The 20,100-nt window shown below is 39.4% G+C and overlaps 1 protein-coding gene across 4 annotated transcripts in view; it reads left to right on the top strand.

Annotated features, from left to right (window-relative positions):
- Positions 1-20,100, top strand: part of PARN (poly(A)-specific ribonuclease) — a 50,828-nt gene that overhangs the window by 9,367 nt on the left and 21,361 nt on the right. For all 4 annotated transcript variants that reach the window (XR_003571398.1, XM_027885425.1, XM_027885423.1 and 1 more), the window contains 9 exons: positions 450-527; positions 1,676-1,719; positions 2,180-2,222; positions 3,861-3,936; positions 4,300-4,410; positions 4,496-4,565; positions 7,345-7,400; positions 10,083-10,169; positions 15,412-15,486. Coding sequence is in view for 3 of the 4 variants with exons in the window: in XM_027885425.1 (XP_027741226.1) it covers positions 450-527; positions 1,676-1,719; positions 2,180-2,222; positions 3,861-3,936; positions 4,300-4,410; positions 4,496-4,565; positions 7,345-7,400; positions 10,083-10,169; positions 15,412-15,486 (640 nt within the window). In the remaining variant the exon portion in view is untranslated. The remainder of the gene's footprint in view (positions 1-449; positions 528-1,675; positions 1,720-2,179; positions 2,223-3,860; positions 3,937-4,299; positions 4,411-4,495; positions 4,566-7,344; positions 7,401-10,082; positions 10,170-15,411; positions 15,487-20,100) is intronic.

The raw sequence follows: 20,100 nt of genomic DNA, 5'->3' as shown, positions 1-20,100 counted from the left end.
CTTGTACTTCTTTAAGAAGGAGCTTGCTTGTACAGCATCTGGCATGAAAGGTTCTGCACTGTGAGAAGCCCCTAATAACTCTCAGATATTATAACCATAAGGAATATACTGTGAGTTGTTGTAAATAAAAAGGTAATGGTCTGAGAAATTACTTGACTTCAACCTTAAATAGATTACATTTGGAAACCAAATTGTAAGTATCTGTTCTAGTGCATCTTCTCAACCTTTGGAGCTGCTGCTGAGGGCTGTGATAAATGGTTGGGAGAAGAGGAAGAAAGGAGTGGCTGCTCTGAGAGAATGTGTGGGGCAGGCAGAGAGCAAATGGGAGGTTTGATTTGTGTTTGTTCCCAGCTGCCCTGGGCAAACACCTGGGATAGGTGCTTGTCACAGATTGCCTTTGCCATGGCCATGGCTGGAAGTGCAACCAACATTTAATGTTCTTTTCACAGGGCAAGCTGGTTATTGGGCACAATATGCTGCTGGATGTCATGCATACCATACATCAGTTCTATTGTCCCCTGCCTGATGTAAGTTATCTTTTGAGTGTGCAGATGATGAAACAGGTCCCTTAATGTATTTTAGTCTTATCTCCGCACTTTCTTGTGAGTGGAAGCATTAATCAGTCTGTTAAGAAGTACAGGAAAGTATTTTTAAAAAGCCCATTTGTTACTTCTCTGCCTTATTTTCTTAAATCTTTATACAGAAAGCTTAGTTGGGTTGAATTCTTCTCCTTTACATTTTTAAAAGGTTCAAATTAAACATTGAAATTGTGGTTTTTGCTTGCATCTGTTAGTCCTTCACAAAACTGCTTGGATAGTGGCAGGTGTGTTCAATTGGCAGACACGTTAAAGAACTGGTTTGGAGCTTCAGCATAACCATGGGGCATTTCCCCTGTGGTTCAATAAATTGGAATTTCCATACAGGAGAACTTAAGAGAGTGATAAGAAACCCTGCAGCAGAGTGACTTCACTGGGGTGAGGAGGTGCAGTGTCAGAATAACTGGAGGGAACACACTTTGCTGACTGAGTAGGGGCAGTCTGACAGTCCCTCACTGCAATAGTCCAACAGTGAAGGTAAACTAAGCAGTTTATTGGCACCAGGGACATTCAAGAAGCCAAAGGTCTCGTTGGAAGGATGGCCCACGGGATTTACATTACTTGCTATCTTCAAGGGCTTGTGGGTGTTTTGGGAAAGACTTGATCATGAGATGGGAGAAGGAAATCTGGGACCTGTTTGGATGTTGTTGGAACATCAGCAACTGTCAGTTGTTCCTGTACTTTTTACATCTGGCAGATCTAAACCTGTAGGCATCAACTGTGTACCTGGAGTGACTGCTTATATTCCATTGAAATCCTAAATGCTGGGAACATTTGAAGTAGAGCTGTTAACAGAGCTGGAATTAGAGGTACTCTAGGTTTACAATAGGATAGGGTGCTGGCAATGATAGAACATTTTATTGCTAATCACAGACAGATCAGAAATAATGAGTCTGTAGCTCTGTGTAATTGCAGGTGGTATCTGTGGTAATGCAAATACATCTCTGAGGTGGTGAGAATTCATTTACTGTATCTCACTGTTAGAAGCTGTTTGGATAATTGTAGCTACTGCTGTCATTCCAAGACTGATAACCAGTTAACTGACTTGGATTTTATCTTCCAATTTAATGTTAAATTAGGACCTAAGTGAGTTCAAGGAAGTAACATCATGTGTCTTTCCCCGGTAAGTTCTTAGTTCAAACTTTCAAGTGTTTTAGTCCAGTTCTAGCAGGCTGATCCTGTTTGTCCTAGCCCTGTAAACTGCCTGTTACTGCAAATGTAATGGGGATCAAGTTAGATGCGTATTTATTTTTTTTTTTAGGAATACAGTACTGTTGGTTTACTTTTTGGCAGAGATGCACCTTTGCTGTTCCTTTGGTTCTGGCATGATGATTGTGTTTTGAATCTCCATTTGGAACAAGATTTATTTGCTGTTAGTTGTTTGCAACTCTTGCTGTTGCTTAGTTGCTGTCATTTTTCATGCTGAACAAAGCCAAGGAATGTTTGGGCTGTTCTTACATCCAAGAGTAGTTTCCAGGAGGTGTATCTGCTGTTTCCCACCTAATATGCTGAAACACTCTTGAGGATTTGGCAAAATGGGCATTCTTCCATTTCAACTTATTTAGCTCTTACTTTGTTTGTAGGTTATTGGATACTAAACTGATGGCAAGCACACAACCTTTCAAGGTAAAATAATAATATATTGAATTATTTGAAGATACAAACTTGCATTAATTCATTTGTATTGAAAAAATTTTTATTTCTTTTTAGAGAAAAAGGTCTAATAATGTTTTCTGTGGTGCTCCTTTTGTTGTAGAAGAAGGATTTTCCTTTACACCTTATTTAAACTTAAAAATTTTTTAGAATTTATATTTTTGCTTCCCTACCATTGTCTTTTGTATTTAAAGTTTTAAAGTAACTTGGCAGCTTTAAATTCCAAAATATGTAGAGTTTTTGTAAGTTAAAATGTGACCAGAAGATGATTTTCTTCTTGTAAAATAGCAGTGACCTTAGGAGAAAAAAAAATTACTATTCATGGAAAAAAAAGAATCTGGAAGCTTGTTTGTATACTCGAAGATTTAGAATACTGTGAATGCTGACTTAGATTTGTTTAGAAAAATGCTTGATCATCATTAGGTTCTTTTGTGGCCCTGATGTTCAGTGGGTAATCAGCAGGAGGAAAAAAATTACAGGTTTCTCTTAAAACCTCTTGCAGATGAGTTTTGTTCTAAGTATTGAGCTGAATGTTCATCCTCTCTTGCCTTCTCTCGTGCCTTTGAATTAAACCCACGCTGCTGAGGCAGCTTCTGCCTGTGCAAACCTCTGTGACTGCAGCATTGCAGAACAGAAACTATCATTAAAATGTCAAAAATTGTCAGGTTTGTGTTGTATCGTGCTGTAGTGAGAACAGAGCCTTTGGTATTCTGAAAGCTAAGAGTCCTCCACAAGATCAGTGTTTGGTACAGTGATGTTGTTATTTGTGTTTCTGCAGTAGATGCTCAGTTTTTAGGATATGGTTATCAAATGCTGCTTCCAGATGCCAAATTAATGCACCATTTGAGCTTTAGTTCTTGATAACTTTTCACACTGCAGACTTGATAAGTGTAAACAGCTGTCTTGAGTTAGAACCAGAGGAAATTTGGTCCGCAGAGATTTCAGACAACTGGAGGAAAGATTGTGACATGTTCTGTTTCCTCTTGCTGTTGATCCATATGTTTCCACTGGACTGATTGCCAACATAGATTTGATTAGGAACTTCAGTAAGGAATTAATCTGTAATATATTTTTGTGACTTTTATGCATATTTAGATTCACTAATGCAGCTCAGCTAAGCTGAAGTGTAAGAGCAGCTCTCTGATTGTCAGGCTGTCGTTGTATTACTTTAAATCAGCAGTACTTACACTTACAAAACTATTCAAGAATGTCCAGTCATCAGGCACGTTTCAATACTCACCTTGAATGCCTTCAACCATTATGATCAATATTTAGGATATTTTTCCCTGCTGTTTGTACTGCCTTTTCCCTTGCCACATGTACCCTGCATGAAACCAGACTGAAATAGAAATGTAACTTCTGCATAATTCATTGTCAGTAGTTCTGAAAAGTCTTAATAAATGCTTATGACTCATTATGTTGTAGGTGGGGCAAGTTAACTTTAGAACTTGTCTTGACAGACTTTCTGGTGCATTGGTTTGAAGTGGGGCTGTGTAGAAATCCTTACAGAACACAAGGTGGCAGCAGGAAATACCCAGTTGATCCTGTTTGATTTCAGTTTCCAGGGAAAATGTGCTTGGCACTGGCAGTTAATGATGTGTTTTCTTGCAGGAGATCATTAATAATACATCACTTGCAGAACTGGAAAAACGTTTAAAAGAGGTTCCATTCAGCCCTCCTAAAGTTGGTAAGGATATATCAAACTGCTCTTATTTCTGAAATGTTCTCCTCTTGCTCTTACAAATGCAAGTCAGAAAAAAACCACTTTGTGGGGAATCCTGCTGTCATTGTCTCAGAATTAATACTCCCATTTTGGCTGAGTAGGTGTGGGAATTCATAGCTCTTTTTTAATAGGAAGGTCTTTCTGTCGTAGGTATTCTTACCTAAAAATGCAAAACAAAACTGCTTTTTTCAAGAACTTCTGAAATTTCAGAACTTGTGAAAATTGTGTAACTTTCCCTAGATGATGGTATGTCTGACGTGGATAAGCATACAGGGCTGCCTTTATCCTGTTTGCTAACGTGTTTATAAATGATTTTTTTGCCCTCAGAAAGTGCAGAAGGATTTCCAAGTTATGATACAGCATCTGAGCAACTCCACGAGGCAGGATATGATGCCTACATCACTGGACTGTGCTTCATTTCCATGGCTAATTTCCTAGGTACCTATCTGGGCTTTTCCAAACCCTCTCCTCCGTGCTTCCTGGAGCTGCTTATGACATTCTGAATTTATTCTTCATTCACCAGGTTCCTTCCTCACTCCTCCAAAAAACCATGTGTCTGCCAGATCCAAACTCATTGAACCTTTTTTTAACAAGTAAGTACCTGTTGTATTAAAATGTCTAACACAGGGCCATGGAACACTGTCCTTAGCCTGCCTATCTCCAGCCTTGGAATCAATGGCTAAACTGCATTTTGCTTTAAACTTCAGTTTTATTGGCTTTTTGGCTCATGCTGGTTATGCTGCAGTTTGAACATTCATCAGGATAGTCTTGAAAAGGTTCTTCAAAGCAGACCACTCCATAAATCTTTGGGTTGAATACAAGGTGTTAATTTTCAATGCAGTTTAGTGAGTTTGTGCTGTATTTGTGGAAAATGTCTCACCAGGGAGTTGGGTTGTTTGACACGTATTGCAAATAAGTTCATTTCTCCCTTCACTTCCCTATGTTAATTTAATTTTCTTTGCCAGATCATTGCAAAAGAACATCAGTCTGCTTCTCTGCAGTTTGACCAATAACTTTCCAGTTGCAGTGTAGGAGTAAACAATTGCTGTTCTTCTGCTTTGAGTCACGTGTGGCTGTAGCAGTTTACTGGTAAACTGGTGTGGGTTTAGAAAGACGCCTTTTCTTCTTTCTGCTGAATCAGTTTCTCTACACAGCTCATCACACACTTTATCCTGCTAGTGCAGAGGAACAGTGTTGACTCCTTGAGACTCTTTATGCCTCGCTGTGAAGTGGCAGGTGATAGCCTTCCTCTCCTCATTTCACCTGACTTGCCATAGAAACAATTGTCTCCCAAGTAGCTTCCTCAAAATATCTCAGAGTTCCTGCTGACAAACAGGTCTATCCCCTGACCATGGGATCTGGCTACAGCCCCTCAGCACTGTAGGGAATAACATTGTCTTTTTAGCTTGGTCTGTGTATCTTTTAAATAAGTGGGAGTTAATGTAGTGAAAATCAATGTCAGCTACAACTTGATGAATCAAGCTAATTTAATATGGAGTTCACATTGTCATACAGAACAATCTTATTAATGTTCTGCAGATAGATAACAAATCTTAGAACAGTAGTTAGAGATACTGAATTATGCATTATGTGCAATCCATGTGGTTTAAGTTACTGCTGTCACTTATGTAACATACTTGAAGTGCACTCAATACTACAATCAGTATTTATACTATAGAGAGTGTGTGTTTGTGTTTATGTGCTGTTTAGCCACATAGTTGTTTGATCAAAGAAATAAATGTAGGATTTGTCTCTGAGGATAAAAACCTGATCTTAATTAATTTCAATTATATATATCTTTTTGGCATAAGCCTGTTCTTGCTGTTGGCCACTGAATTGCTTTCCTCAATATACTAAAAGCTGGGGGAGGGCAGTTTAACTAGTGTTCTCCCTAGGAGATTTTGTTGTGTTTTTAGTAGGCTTCATCTTTATTTTTCTGAAAGCTGCTCCCTACCTGTCAGTGTTTCCAGGATCTCTCTGGATATGTCATAGGGTATCTTCCTTTGTTTGTGGAGTCTGTGTTTTGAAGCTGGCTCTGCTCTCAGTGTGTCACTCCTGCTCAGTTTACAGACAGCTGTGATGGGGCCAGGCCTACAGGAGTGTGGCACCAAAGGCTAAACATAAGAAAAGACTCTGGCTTCTTCTGTAAAATGTTTTCATTGCTCCGAGCTGTGCTGGAATTGGTGAAGTTTCTGAAGTAATTGAGGCAGATGTTTCTAATTTTTATTGATAAAGTTCCTTTCAGGTTCTGCAATGCTCAGAGGGACACAGTGCACGTTGTGCTGTGTCTTCCTTGAGACTCGGGAAGAGCAATTAGATGGGACAGGGTGTGGTAACCGGGGCCAGTTCTCTGAAGAGCCTCTGGCTCACATGTGAACCTCTCAGAGAGTCCATTTTTTCCCCAGGGTTAGAATTTTTTTCTTTCTCCTGAATACTTAGAGCAAAAACAAGTTACCAGCTGCATTCCAGTAGACTTTTCAGTGATACAGGGAACCATGAGGACATAGGATTCAAACCCTTAGAAACTCCCAGTGAGTGTGGTGTGATACAGAGAACCTGTAGGGCATTACAGATCAGTCTGTACACTTAAAATGTTTTTGTCAGCTGTTTACATCAGTTATTACTTAGTTGAAAACTGTAACTGTAATCTGATAAGCATTTTAGAAGCTTTTTAAAGTTACAAGGGAAAAGTTACTTATTTTAGCCCTGCAGTGAACACTGTGCATAGCAAATGTTTTGTAACAATGTGGCATCTGTACCTATGACAGGATTTTAGGCTGTTAATCTTATTTTGGAGGGAAATAGTTTTCAGAGCTGAATAAGAGCTTTTATTGAAAACATGTCTTGAATGTTTTGAGAAACTCTGCAGTTACACGTTCAAGGGCAAAAGCCTCATCCTGGTATTCTCCAAAGAAGTCGTGATGGCTTGTACAGTTTTAGGGGTTTAGGATCCTTTCTGTCTAAAGCCTGATGCAGTGCTCACAAATTGGGGAAGTTTAGGTGTGTTTAGAGTGATGACAGCTTTTGCACTGCCCACTGTGCAATGGCTCTCACTGCACGGGGCTGCTGCTTGCTCAGTGTTCGTTGCCCCACTTGTCTCCATTATTTTCAGCAGTAACACTTTGGGGCTTCTTTGTCCTTGTTGTTTTGAATAAGTAACATTACTGGCATGGTGCCAAGTAGTGCTTGGAATATGGATTGTTAGGTAATAGGTTTGACTTAATTTAAGGCTCTGTTTGTTTTAATATAGTTGAAGATACGTTTGGGATGATTAATTCCAGAACAGACACGTGAAAAACTATAAAAAGGAAAAGCTTATTGAAAGGTCTTCAAGCAGAAATTTGCTAATAGTTGTTTTCCATTTTGCTTCAGGCTGTTTCTTATGAGAGTAATGGACATACCATATCTCAATTTGGAAGGACCAGACTGTAAGTAGCTTCTGTCACTGTAAGCTTTGTACCATTCTGACAAATTTCCTGGAGGAGGAAGTGTAAAGATTAATTTTCGTGTATGTGAAGAGTGGGACATCAGCTGTGTTTAGATTACTGGCCACGTAGCAAATTATTTATCAAATGTGTCCGCCACTTTTTCCTTTAACAAAATAGTAAATCTGTAAATTCTTCAACCTTGACCAGAGAATTTGCATTATAAAGGGGATTAATGAGAACAGATGAAGTTACTGTTGCTAAATGTAATAGTTTGAAATTAACGGCTTTATGGGTGTTTTGGGTCGTCATTCTTACATCCCATACAACATATGAAGGGAGATCTTGACACTGTCCCCCTCTCTCCTCACCCCAACAGTAAATACAGGATGCAAACTAGAGAAGAGCAAATGGTTCTGAAAACCTTGTGGCCACTTTGCTGTGTAATTGTGTGCAGCAGTACCTTTACTTCAACCCAAACATCAGAATTCTTTTGCCACATGAGAGGATGATAAATGGAAAAATATTACTTGAAGTATTTTTACATTTCAGGATATTCCAAGTTACAGACTTGGGGCTATAATGAGTTGAAAATACTTTCATTTGAAAGCAGATTTTACTGATGTAAATGTCCTTATTGTTATGGGATGTTACACTATGAGGGAGAAAGCTTTGGATGAGTGTTTCCACTTATGCCTTAAGAAAATGTGAAGTCCTGGAGGTCAGTCTAGTCCTTGATTAAATGAAAGCTTAATTTTATACTGTGAAATCAAATACACAGATATGTTAGAAATGATACCCATCTGAAGCAACACTGATGTGAAGATGTTTTCCACTCTGTGCATCGGAAAGCTCAGACTGGAGTGTGACTCTTTATTAGATGCCAGTTTAATAGTAACAGAATGCAGTTCTAGAGAGATGCAAGTAACTACTGGAGAGGAAAATACATGCTGTGAGGGCATACATTTAATTTTTAATTCGGTTAGGTGGTCAGATCACTGAGCTCTGGCTCAGTGCATCTGTTGGAATGGTTATCTAATTATGTTGCATACTTCCTTCCCCAACTGTTGGAGATTGAGTGGAAGAATGGATAAATACTTTGGGTCATTGAGAGAATGCCAAAGCTACTAATTTGTAAAGATGCTACTTCCCCTTGCTAGCCAACTTACAGGATTGTTTTGATACTGTGCCAAGAAGAGTTGCCAAAATAGAGTCTGCCTCTGCAAGTGTGTCTCTTTTATCTGAAAGGCACTCCTGTAGAACAGACTGATGCACGTGTTGGAGGAGAACCTGAGCCAGGGGGGCTTTCTGAGCTCCAGGGCAGAAAGCACATCTAGGGGTGGCATGTTGGGCTGGCTGTTTTAGAGATTTTTTTTTTTTTGCTATTTTGAGATGTAAACACTGCTGTGGGTCGAGGGAGCTGTGGGGTTGTTGTCTGTAGGGGACATAGATAAGTAAAGCCATGCAAAGAACACAGTGGTAGGTGCACTTGGAGACTGTATTTTTAAACAACAGACTAGCACAGCTCACTAGGTGACTGTCATAAATTTTGATGTGTTTGTCAGTTTGTTTGTCCTGGAGTGTAATAGCAAGTTTGTGCAATTTTCCCAGAAATAATGGTTTTAAATAACACATGCCAGATTTAATAGTATTGAAAATGTGAAAATTATCTTAATCATCTTCTTTTGTTACTTTGCATTAGAAACTCTTTTAAAAAGAATGAAGTTGCTGCACAAAGCGACTTCAAGGCAGAATAAGAATCAAATATTTCTCACCTGAGTAGGTAGAAGTTATAGAGGTTTTAACAGCAGATGCACAGTGATTTAAGAATAAACTGATACTGGAAGATTAGGAATAGTTTCTTCTGCTAATCAACAGAAAAAGGCTGTAGTAACATCTGAAACTGGGGTTATTCAGGTTATAATTTCCTGCTACTGGATTACAAATAGTTAAACTTTGAGCTGCTGGCTGTTCAGTAGGCTCTACAGCAGTGAATTGATCTGCAGTCGCTTGATAAGACAACTTATGCTTAACTTAAAAAATTTTTGTGTCCTTTTTGCTTTTTCAAGTAGCCAATTCAGTTTACAGGACTTGTCTTGTGTCTCTGTCCAATCTGAGCTTGCTCTCAGGTGCTCATGTAGAGCTGGAATTTATTAGCAGGGGGGTTCTGGTAAACTCAGGCTACCCCAGGCTTGTTTTGAGTGAAGCAGCTTAAAGCACTTAGCATTAACGAGTGGTTGATGGTCTGATTTTGGACACTTGCTCCTTGAACAAGATATACCTTGAAAAACTCTCCTATTTTAGTGCTGAAAGCTAAGGAGATCAGAAAGGGGAAAAGTTTGTATTACAGAAGAATTCTGGAGTTTAATTCACTAAGATGCAAGTCAGTCCCTATGTCTGTGTGCCAAAAGAAGGGAGAGGCTTTTCCTGAAAGTGTTACCAGGTGGTCAAGTTAAAATCTGATCACATCGAGCTGGGTGTATATCTGTTGAGTTACCTTTAACAAACTGGGGCAGTATATTGTGAAGGGGAGCATTGGTGCCTGATGTTGTTTCTTGCCCTGTTTTCTTATTTTAAAAGAAAGAAAGGCAAAAAAGCTACCTTACCACATTGGGTGACTTTTTGGGATATTCTAAAGGTACTAGTTGTGACTGTGACTTTAACAAATGCTTGTTTGTTTCACAGTGCAGCCGAAACGAGATCATGTTCTTCATGTTACTTTTCCCAAAGAGTGGAAGACTAGTGACCTTTACCAGCTTTTCAGTGCCTTTGGTGAGTGATATAATCTATATTTCCTCACATTTTTTTTTTTCATTAGCAAGTACTTCTGGTTTGTTTTGTTATTTTTAGTCTGTGGATGCAGACTTACTTCTTGTACAGGTAATAATGAATCACCTTTTGTAATTTTTGAATGGTTTCCTGTGAACTTTCTAGGGATGCATTGAAAAATGTCTGCCCTGATAACTGCCCTTCAGAAATCTTTATATGTGGTCATTGCTGAATGTTGTGGATCTTTGATCCTTTTGTTTACAGCTTCTCCTGGGAGGGTTTGTATAGGTGGATAAAGGGAATGGGGATTGGTGTGAAAGGCAGATTGAGGATTTAGGACTGAGGTTCGTCCTGCAGTCTGCACAAAGCCAGACTCCAGCTTAGGTGAGTGTAGACAAACAAGCAAGCTTGAAAATAGCCAATTGGATTTCAACATCGTGAACAACATCTAAGACAGAAGACACAACAAAAAAGTGGTTTAATAACTAGGGACGAGTAGTCCTGTTGTTTCTTTACTAAGCAGAAGTATGCACTGTAGGGACATGGAGATCTGAACTGGCTGACAGTGGTCCCTGATGATGTCCCCTCTTGGGGCTTGGTGCTCTGTGTGGGTCTCTGGACCTGCAGTGTGAGGCCAGTCTGACGGATAGAGTTGAGTAGTCCCTATTGGAGATGCAGGATGTGAGAAGGCAGAAGGCGGCAGAGGTTGTGGAGTTGCCGCTGGGGGTGAGGAGGCCGTTCAGACGGTGTTCCCATGGTTTTTGCTCTCCCAGCCCCACCGTTCCAATGGCGCTCCCTCAGCTCGCCGTGCCGGGGCAGGCTGCGCCGCCAGGGGGCGCGCTCACACCTGCAGAGCGCTCCGCGGGCATTCCCGATTCCCGGGCTTTGGGAGCTCGCAGTGCCAGACTCCTGCTTTTGGGGACTACTTAATCTCTATTTTGGTTTAGGTCTTGTCGCCGTGTTATCTCAAAACAAGCTGCACATTATTCCTTCCAAAATCCTGGGAATACCCATGCTTTTCCAGTGCTTTCCCCCCTTTGTAGGGGGACAGAGAGGCAGATTAGTGCAGTGTGAGGTCAAGGGATTTGCCAAAAGCCAAAAAAAATATGGCAGCAACAGACATGAATTATCTCAGTTCGTTACATCTGCTACAGGAAAATGTTTTGAAATGAATCTTTTACCTTGATTAAAAATCCATTGTTAAATTGAATATCAGTGTTAATTGGAATCTGTAAAAAAAAATTTTGAATTTGTTCTAGTCTAGAATGAACTGAAGCAGAGCTCTGATCTTCCATGAAGCTTCTAATGAAAGCAGTGAAACAGCTGAAGGGGCTGCAGTGTCAGCCTTGGAACTGGTTTAGGTTTGCTGCTCTAGAGGGGTGTTCATGATCCCGAAACCCTTCAGGACTCTGTGCATTCCAAGGGGACACCTGTTCCTGCAGGATGTTTTTATAGTCTCATGGGTGAATGCAGTTTCACTGCAGCAGTACTTGCAGTACTGGCAGTCTCTCTGCTCAGTCTCTGTTTCTTTAGATTCTTAAATTTGTGTAGTTTATTTGGTCATGCTGATGTGAAATATGAGGGTATTAGAATCGGATTTGCTGCAATACAGCTTTAGTATGCAGCCTTCACTTTACATAAATGACTGTTTGATGGAATGTACTATAATGTACTGTAAAAACTACTACTAAAAACTTTTCCAAGTGGAGTCAAACCTGACTGCATGCAAATGCAGTGCAAAGACTGTTTGTATTGTGGGAGAGCATCAGAGTTGTCCTTAAGAGGGAGCTGAATGCTGATGTAGCCAGTCCTTTGTGTGTTTAAGCCATGTTCTGATAGTCCAAGCTACTGCATGGGTGACTGTTAAGTTTAACATCTAAGTACATTTTTGAGACATATTTTCTTGTTTTATACACTGTGGCCTGTGTTCCTGCTAACCACTGAACTGCAAACTCGCAGTTTAACTTTTCTTAAAGAAAAAAGTGGAGCTTGAAAAATGTCCCTTTCAAAGGTGACTGTCTGGTTTAATTAAAACCTACAGCACACTACATGTATAAAAATATTCTTCCAGGCTCACTTTCATATGGATATCTGAGCTTTGAGTGTGGTTTTTTTGGTTTGTTGAGGTCTTTTTCATTGTGAGGTGTTTTTGTTTGGGTTTTGTTGTTTCTGTTGTTTTGAGATTTTTTTTTTAATAGGATTTTAAAAATTTTACTTCTGTTTTTTCTCTGTGCATTTCTGGCCTTTCCTCCTTTTTGTCATGCCAAGATTTCCTTCAACTGTTCTTGCTTTCTTTGTACCATGTCTTCCTGCCAGAAAGGTGGAAGCTCTGTTAACCCTTTCAGTTATTCACCAGGAATAATTTGTGTTTAATAGAATGCTTCAACCCTTGCTCATAGAATAAAACTTTGATATTGTCTGATGCAGTCAGGGTCCAGGAACTGTTAGCCATTCTGTCATGGTGTCAATGGGGGCAAATTTTTTTGTGTGTGTGTGGTAAGAAAATGGAATATATTCATAAACATCTCTGGTTAAATGAAAGCCCATATAGTCCTAATATCTATACTGAGTGGTTAATTGCCAGTAACAGTCACGTAGGGAATGTGTAGAAACAGAGTATAAAAAGGAAAATTTTGTTCTGTGGATTTTAATGTTGTTTGCATGTTTGAGTTTATGCATAGAGAATTTTCAGATGTATTTATAGAAAAGATGCATATTACTTTGTGCCTTCATCTCAGAAGACCAAAAAATCAGATTTTCATCTCCTACTTGAGCAAAGGTGTTTTATTTCACTTGATAATTCTTTACCTGACTTACCCTTTCTCTAGCAAAGGCCCTGGTTTGATGTTGTGTGCAGCAGTGAGCACACAAGGGTCACCCAGGCCAATGTCTTCAAAGTGTTGAAGCCATTTGATCCGTTCTGGAATTGTGGAGAGGGAAGTTTCCTGCTTTATTTCTTCACTTCCATTGCAGTGTGTGGCTCATCCGCACTGGCCTTGCAGTCAGTGGCACGTGGCTCTGTTGGTGGCTAAGTATTGTACTGCAGGTGCAGATACATTTGCTTTTCAGGGCTTTATTCCCATTTCACCATACTTTTGAAATGCACAATATTTCCTGAGTGCTTAGCAGTATTGCTGAATGATCTAATTTATTAATCGTATCTCTCTTAATAATAATGAAATGTGCCACAGTGTGAAAGGAGCATCTCTTGAGCATGGAGAATTGCGTAAGGGCATTTGCTGTGGTTCTCTTCAGATTGCAACTCAGCACCCACTGTTTAATGTTGGACTGTTCCTTTAAATTATATATTTAAAATGTATAAATCCGAGTATAAAGGCAGCGTGAGTTGGCAGGCATTGAAACCCTTAATTAGCTAAAAATACAAAGTCAGAAGTCATTTAGAGTGCAGCAGCCTTTCTGAAACAATAGCTAAAACGATGTGCCATCAGTAGGTTGGATTTTTGTAAACTTATTAAAATAAGTACTTAGTAAAAATAAGGGCACTGAAGTCCGTTTGAGTAGCTGAACTTCAGGAGGTTTTTTGTCTGTCATTGATCATCTTTACTGTTTTACACCACGGGCACAATTGCAAGATGTTCAGGAGAATTCTTCTTTCTCATCTTTCTTTTGGTCTGTTCAGGGTAGATTGGAGTGAATTAACTGTAGAGGCAGGAAAGGGACACAGGGCAGCAGTGCCACCTTGAAGGGTTACGAGAAAGTGTGGTCTCAGATGTCTCCAATGATTTCTAGAAAATTTTGTAATTAGTAATGCAGAAAAGGAGAACTTGATACACGAAGAAATTCAGAGCACTGACTTGTCAGTGCCTGTGGAACAATGTTTAATTGTGCAGTAATTTGTGTCATTTAAGGGAAGCTCAGTGTTGGGTCCTACCAAATGCACTGGTTTGAGTTGTAATTGTAAATCAGGTCAGGCTTTTCCTGGGATGGGAAGTATCAGTGTCCTGCCAAAAGGTGTTCTCTCTGCAGTAAAGACCCTTACCCCCAGGCAACAAAGACCTGTGTTCTTCAAAGACTGAATTATGAGAAATTGAATTCATTTACCCTAAAAAGTGTTTAAAGAAATTCTAACATCTGACTCCTCAGTGTAGGCTCTCCTTAATAGCAGCCTTAGCCTTTTAGTACAGGGAAATGTCAGAAACCATACTGAATTAATTATGGTTTTGGCAATGATCAAAATGATTATAACTTAAACTCCTAAATAGCTGGCTACTCAAATACATAGCATGCAAATGAAATCTATCTAGGCTTTTATTTTTTTATAATTAGAAAATCTGTTTATAATCTGGCTGGATTTCAGAAGAGACTGCTATAACCTTGTAACCTGTAGGCTAAATTAGATTTAAATAGATTAAACAACTGAGAATAAATGTCTTTTAAGCCTTTTTGCATCATTGTTTTTAACCTTGTAATGTCTGAAGGTTAAATGGTGGTGTAACATTATGTATAACTGGATTTCCTAGTCTACCTGAAAAAAAATGGTACCAGTTTTCAGTATCTGAACTGTACTAACAGTAGTGCACTTAGATGCAGACAGGAGATGTAAATGGATTTCAGACTATAATAAGACCTCGTGTCTGGAGTAGGAATCCTTTCCTCTGTTTTTGCTTGATCATGAGCTCTTTCAGTGCTAATGTGACATTTTGAGCCGCTCACACAGAAAATGCACCAACTGCTTGATGAACAGAGGAACTTCCTTCCAGTCACTGATCCATTGGAACAGCTTCCAAATGAGCTCCATGATCTTGTGCATTTGTTCTTATATTGACCCAAATTAAGATTTTATTGCACATGCAGGAAGTGATGGATAGTGGGATCCAAAGAAACCAGAGTTGGAAGATTTAGTATCACAATAACTGGAGTTCTCCATTCATGTGATCAATCTTCTGCTGCCCCGCTCTGCTGGAGTTTATCATCACCCAAAGAGCTGTTTTTATCTGAGTCAAGGGCTGAAATTCCCAGAAAATTGCTTCAATTTATTTAGTAGAATTCTACAGAACCCATGAAGGGAGTACATGAGGGCCTGAGGGTGTTCAGGGTGCACATGCAGCCCGAAATTTCGGAGTTCCAGGCCCATGTGTGTGCACTGCTCACCTTTACAGTGGGCAGAAGCCTTGTCAGGTGCAGTTACTCTTAATGGACTCTCTTATGTCATGTCACATCAGATAAAATCTGTGACTTAACCTAAGATAAAAACAGTCATAATAATTTCTTTTGCCTTTTCTAGGTAACATTCAGGTGTCATGGATTGATGATACATCAGCATTTGTGTCACTGAGCCAGCCAGAGCAAGTACAAATAGGTGAGTGTCGCTGGATTTACTTTGGCATTAAGACTTTAACTGGCTCCTGTAAAATGCCCTGAGCCAACAGGGTCTGTGATTCCCATGGCAGAACCACTGATGGTTCAGATGCTCAGAGGAACCAGACTTTTATAGTACCAGCACCAGCAAAGACAAGCCCAGACTGAGGTAACTTCTAGTGAGAAGTTCCAGATAGAGAATTATGTCAGATAAAGCTTTCCTAGATGCTGCTGCAGTAAATCCCCTGCTGCCATCACCTCAGTGACTTACCCATTGTCAAAATATTGGGGTGGTTTTTTTGTTGTTTTGTTTTTGTTATAGCAACTCTATTGTGGAAAGAACTGTATGTGTGCAGAATATGTGAACTGAATCTCTCTGGCACTGCTCTGTGTGTGTGTGCTCTGACAAACGGAGGCATTTTCTGTGGCCTACGTGCTAGAAAACATGTTATTTGTTTGAAAGCTCAGGTGATTATAGTCTTCCATAGGTTTTATGAAATCAGGTCAGTAGGGTCTCATATACTGAAAGCAGTGAGCCAACCAAGCTGATAAACTGCAGCAACCTCAGTTACCAAAAATCCCTGTGATTTTTACTGTAAAATTGCTTAAAACTCTTGGTGTTTTTTTTTTTTTCTTTTTTCCCCCCCCTGTAATAAACACATCATAAAATCAATTCTTTTATTCTATTGCCTGGTCTTAAATTCTTTAATGAACTGCCCTGGCAATAAAAGTCACTGTTTGTACTTGTGATTTAGTGAGATGTGCTTATGTGAAGAACGTAGGAAAAACTAACAATGTGGCCTGGTTTTTAACCTGTTTATTTAAATGTCTGTGTCTTCTGGGCTGCATGGAAAACCTTGGAGAACTGTCAGACAGTGGGATACAGTGCAGGATGTTGTTGCAGACCTACTTCTATGCTTACCTCTAGAAGATATTTCTGACTGAGCTGGTATTAATACCTATAGTTAAGAAAGCACTTGTGCAACAAAAGCATTTACTGGAACATAAATGGATTGAGAACATGAAGAGTGTTTGAAGTTTTGATAAAGTGTTCAGATTTGCATTATATATGAGTCTAAGCACTGCAAAACCCCCACACTTATGTTGCACCTTTTTAATAAGAGACTTGTGTGTGAAGAAGCTGTGGAAATAGGATTGGTTTTGTAATAACCTGCATGAAGTGTTACCTGATTCCATGTCTACCAGATTTTTTTTAACTCGGTTTATATCTGGAAGGTGCCTTTATTTTTTAGTTGCAGCAGTGATCCAAATACTGAATATTTGGCTGAGCTAATGTAAAGTTACAGACTTGAACAGCAGATGATTTACAGATTGTTCTGCCATCCTCCCGTGATGTGCATGCCCAGGATAACCAACTGGTGAATCTGCTGGTTCCTTAAAAACTTCTCTCCAATGCCTTTTAATTTTGTTGAGATTTGTAGGTGTTACAAGACAATTTGAAATATGATTTGTTTTGTGTAACTGTATCTAAGAGTTGTATTGAAAATTCTGATAGTTGTCTTCCACATTTCAAATAATTAATTATAATGCTTAACCTCGACAACAACAGACCTCTTAAAATGTCACACTTTGTATGAGCTGTTTCTGCTGTGCTGAGCTTTGCTGTTCCTGTTGCTTCTGACTCTCCTGGCTTCAGGTTATTTTAAATGGACTAAAGCTGGTTCATCAGCACCCTGGGTATATGTTGGATTTCTCATGATAATATGCACAGAAATCCATTTTGAATGCGTGGGTAATAAAATGTGTCTGTTCATCCCCCAGTGCTCTTTAAAACAATGTTCCTGAGTTAGGTAATGTTGTGGATGGTAACCATTAAGCCCTGGTCCAAAAGTGATTGATAAAACATTGGTCCATATGCTTTTCTGCTGGAAAAGGATACATTTGATTAGCTGAATTAAATTAATGAGCAGCTCTTCAGATTTCTCGTGGTAATCAGTAGTGTGGATGTTGCCAGGGAGAATGCACATCCCAGTTTTCTGATTATTAAAATGTTACCCTGAAGGACCTGTGAATCTTTGCAGAGCTTAAAAAGACTTGTCTCCTCTTTTCCCTCTGAAAAATAAGTAGGAGAAAGGGCAGTGTTTTTATAGGCAGTTTTGGAGCTGCTCCTGACTTTCAGACTGAGTATGGCATGTTTGAAACACACAAACCAGAAACCTTGGAAAACAAGAGTCAAAACTTTAACTTTTCATTTTACTGCCTACAATAATGTCCAAGAATCTTCCCTTTATTTGGTTATTCGTGCGACTCACATATTGGCAACCTCTCTAATTTATTAGGAGCAGAAAAGGCTTGTTCTTGTATCAAATCAGGTTACCCTTTTACAGTTAGAACATAAACTTCAGCACCTGAAAACAATAATGGACAGTAAACGCAGTCTGTTTTCTGTTGGAATTTGCTGTTCAAAGTAGGTAATTAATAAGAATTTGTTAAATGGTTGATACTCCTTTAGTTGGACGCTTGGGAGACAGAACTTTCTGTTGCCAAGTTGTGCTTGGTGTGGGCTTAGCATTTCTGTCAAACATGAAGCACACCCTTGTGAGATGTGTGGCAGCAGCTAAAGCAGTGTGTGCACTGCTCCAACAAACCTCAGAACCAACTTCTGGCATACAATTCTGGCTCTAAAGTTGTGCATTTGACATGGTTATAAGTTAATGAAAATAATGGACAGGTTTATCAGTCGTCCTCAAACACATAACGTGATTTATTTTCCCTTGGCAGTCAACACTTGCACTTTATTCTTTTCACCTAAGGCTTAGGTGCAGTTTAATAACATCTGTGTTCTGATTATGAATAACTTCTGCAATATTTTAACTGGTTCCATTTTAGAATAATTTAACCTGAGAATCTTCCTGGGAATGTTTTTCTTGCTGTTTTAAAATGCAATAAATACACTTAACCTGAAATTTTGAATACATGTGAAAAGCAACTGCTTGTCATAAATGGCAAGCATTGAAATAATGTTAAGTTATTCCATGTGTTGGTGCCCTGATACATGAGCTCCTACAGAATTTAGTGTGTGCAGGGTATCCTCTTCCTCGAGGCACTGAGCAGGCCAATGTGTTTAGACAGCAGGGGAGCAATGGACTAAAGCAGGTGCAGCAGCTGAAATTGTGACAGCCTTTCGATGATTTGTGTTTAAATCATTAATCTTTCTGAACTTGTGAGTCTCTCAGACAGGACTGGACTTTATGGCTTATTAGTGTTTTATGAGGTTTACTGTAGAACTCTCTACTTAGCATCAGTGCTTAGTACCACCAGTTTAAAATTTATACTTTAAAATATAAAAGCATTTTGAGATCGTGCGTGTATTAGTGTCTTCTCACTGAATTTGAGGAAGGGGCAGGTACCATGTACTGTATTACCCAGGGCCTTTGTAAAATTACATTACAGAAGTTCCCATGACTGTGTTCTCACCAGGAAGTTCGTGTGAAGTTTATGGCAGGAGGTTGGGGCGAGGTGGGAGTCGGTCTCTTCTCCCACGTTAACAAAACAAGAGGACAAGAAGAAATGGCCTCCACTTGCACTGGGGAAAGTTCAGACTGGATGTTAGGGAGGTTCCTTCACTGGAATGGTTGTCAGGAATGGGACCAGGCTGCCTCAGGGAAGCAGTGGAGTCACCGTCCCTGGAGGTGTTTAAAAGGCATGAGACCAGGTGGTTTGGAGCAGGGGCCAAGGAGCAACGTGGGATTCTCCATCTTCAGCTCCTACCAAGCTGAAATCAGTCTGTGTGTTCCATTTCTGCCTGAAAAGTCCTGCAGGTCTGAGCTCTCTGTGCTTTGTGTAATAAAAGAAACAGAGACTTTCTGACTAGATCAGAAACGTTCTGGACACTTTACGCTTTTAGTTTGTACATTCACAGATCTGAACACTTCACTGGTCATCCTGAAAGTTAAAAATCTCCAGTGTTTATTTGAAACCATTCCTGTACTAGTAAATGCAGGGATTGAGATGTGAATTTCTGCTTCTCTTCAGGAATCTTGACTGCAACAGGAAAATGAATTACTGGTTTTACAGTGGAACCAGTGGTATAAATCATATAGAGAGATAGCTATTGTACAACTTCCAGCAGTACTGATGTGGAATTACGAAGGAAGATTATAGACTTGCCTTCAAGGCACCTGCAGCCATACTTTTTTCTCATCAATTAAGAAAGAAACAAAAAACCCCCAAATCCAAAATGCCCTTTGTACTCTGTAAGTTTGAATATATTCGGTTTTTTTCTTAATGTAACGTTGGAAGCATTGTGACCACCTTTTCATTTGATTTGGGGTTCTTGAAATGAGTTGAAACAAAAGCTGCAAAATGTATTACTGAGGTATTTAAACAGGGTGCAAAGGTTAAGTAGCTTGAATTCTTTCAGTATTTAAATTACTTCATCTTTAAGGGAGTTAAAATCCTTTATAAGAATCGACTTACATGTGCATAGCATGAGATGTCTCACTGGACTATACTGTCATCTGTATTCTTCATCAGGAGAAATATTTTAAGTTTAAACATTGCCTGAGGATCTTTTCCCTTTCTTTGCCATGCTTTGTACTTGGCATTTTTTCTTTCTTTTGTTTTCCTTCACATCACTTATTAATTTTTCTAT

Source organism: Empidonax traillii, unplaced genomic scaffold, assembly GCF_003031625.1.
Source record: "Empidonax traillii isolate 1590-97213 ecotype Southwest subspecies unplaced genomic scaffold, ASM303162v1 scaffold166:size2381449, whole genome shotgun sequence".
In the NCBI taxonomy this organism is placed as follows: Eukaryota; Metazoa; Chordata; class Aves; order Passeriformes; family Tyrannidae; genus Empidonax; species Empidonax traillii.
Note: the sequence above shows the minus strand (reverse complement) of the source record. Positions and strands in the feature narration are given on the sequence as shown.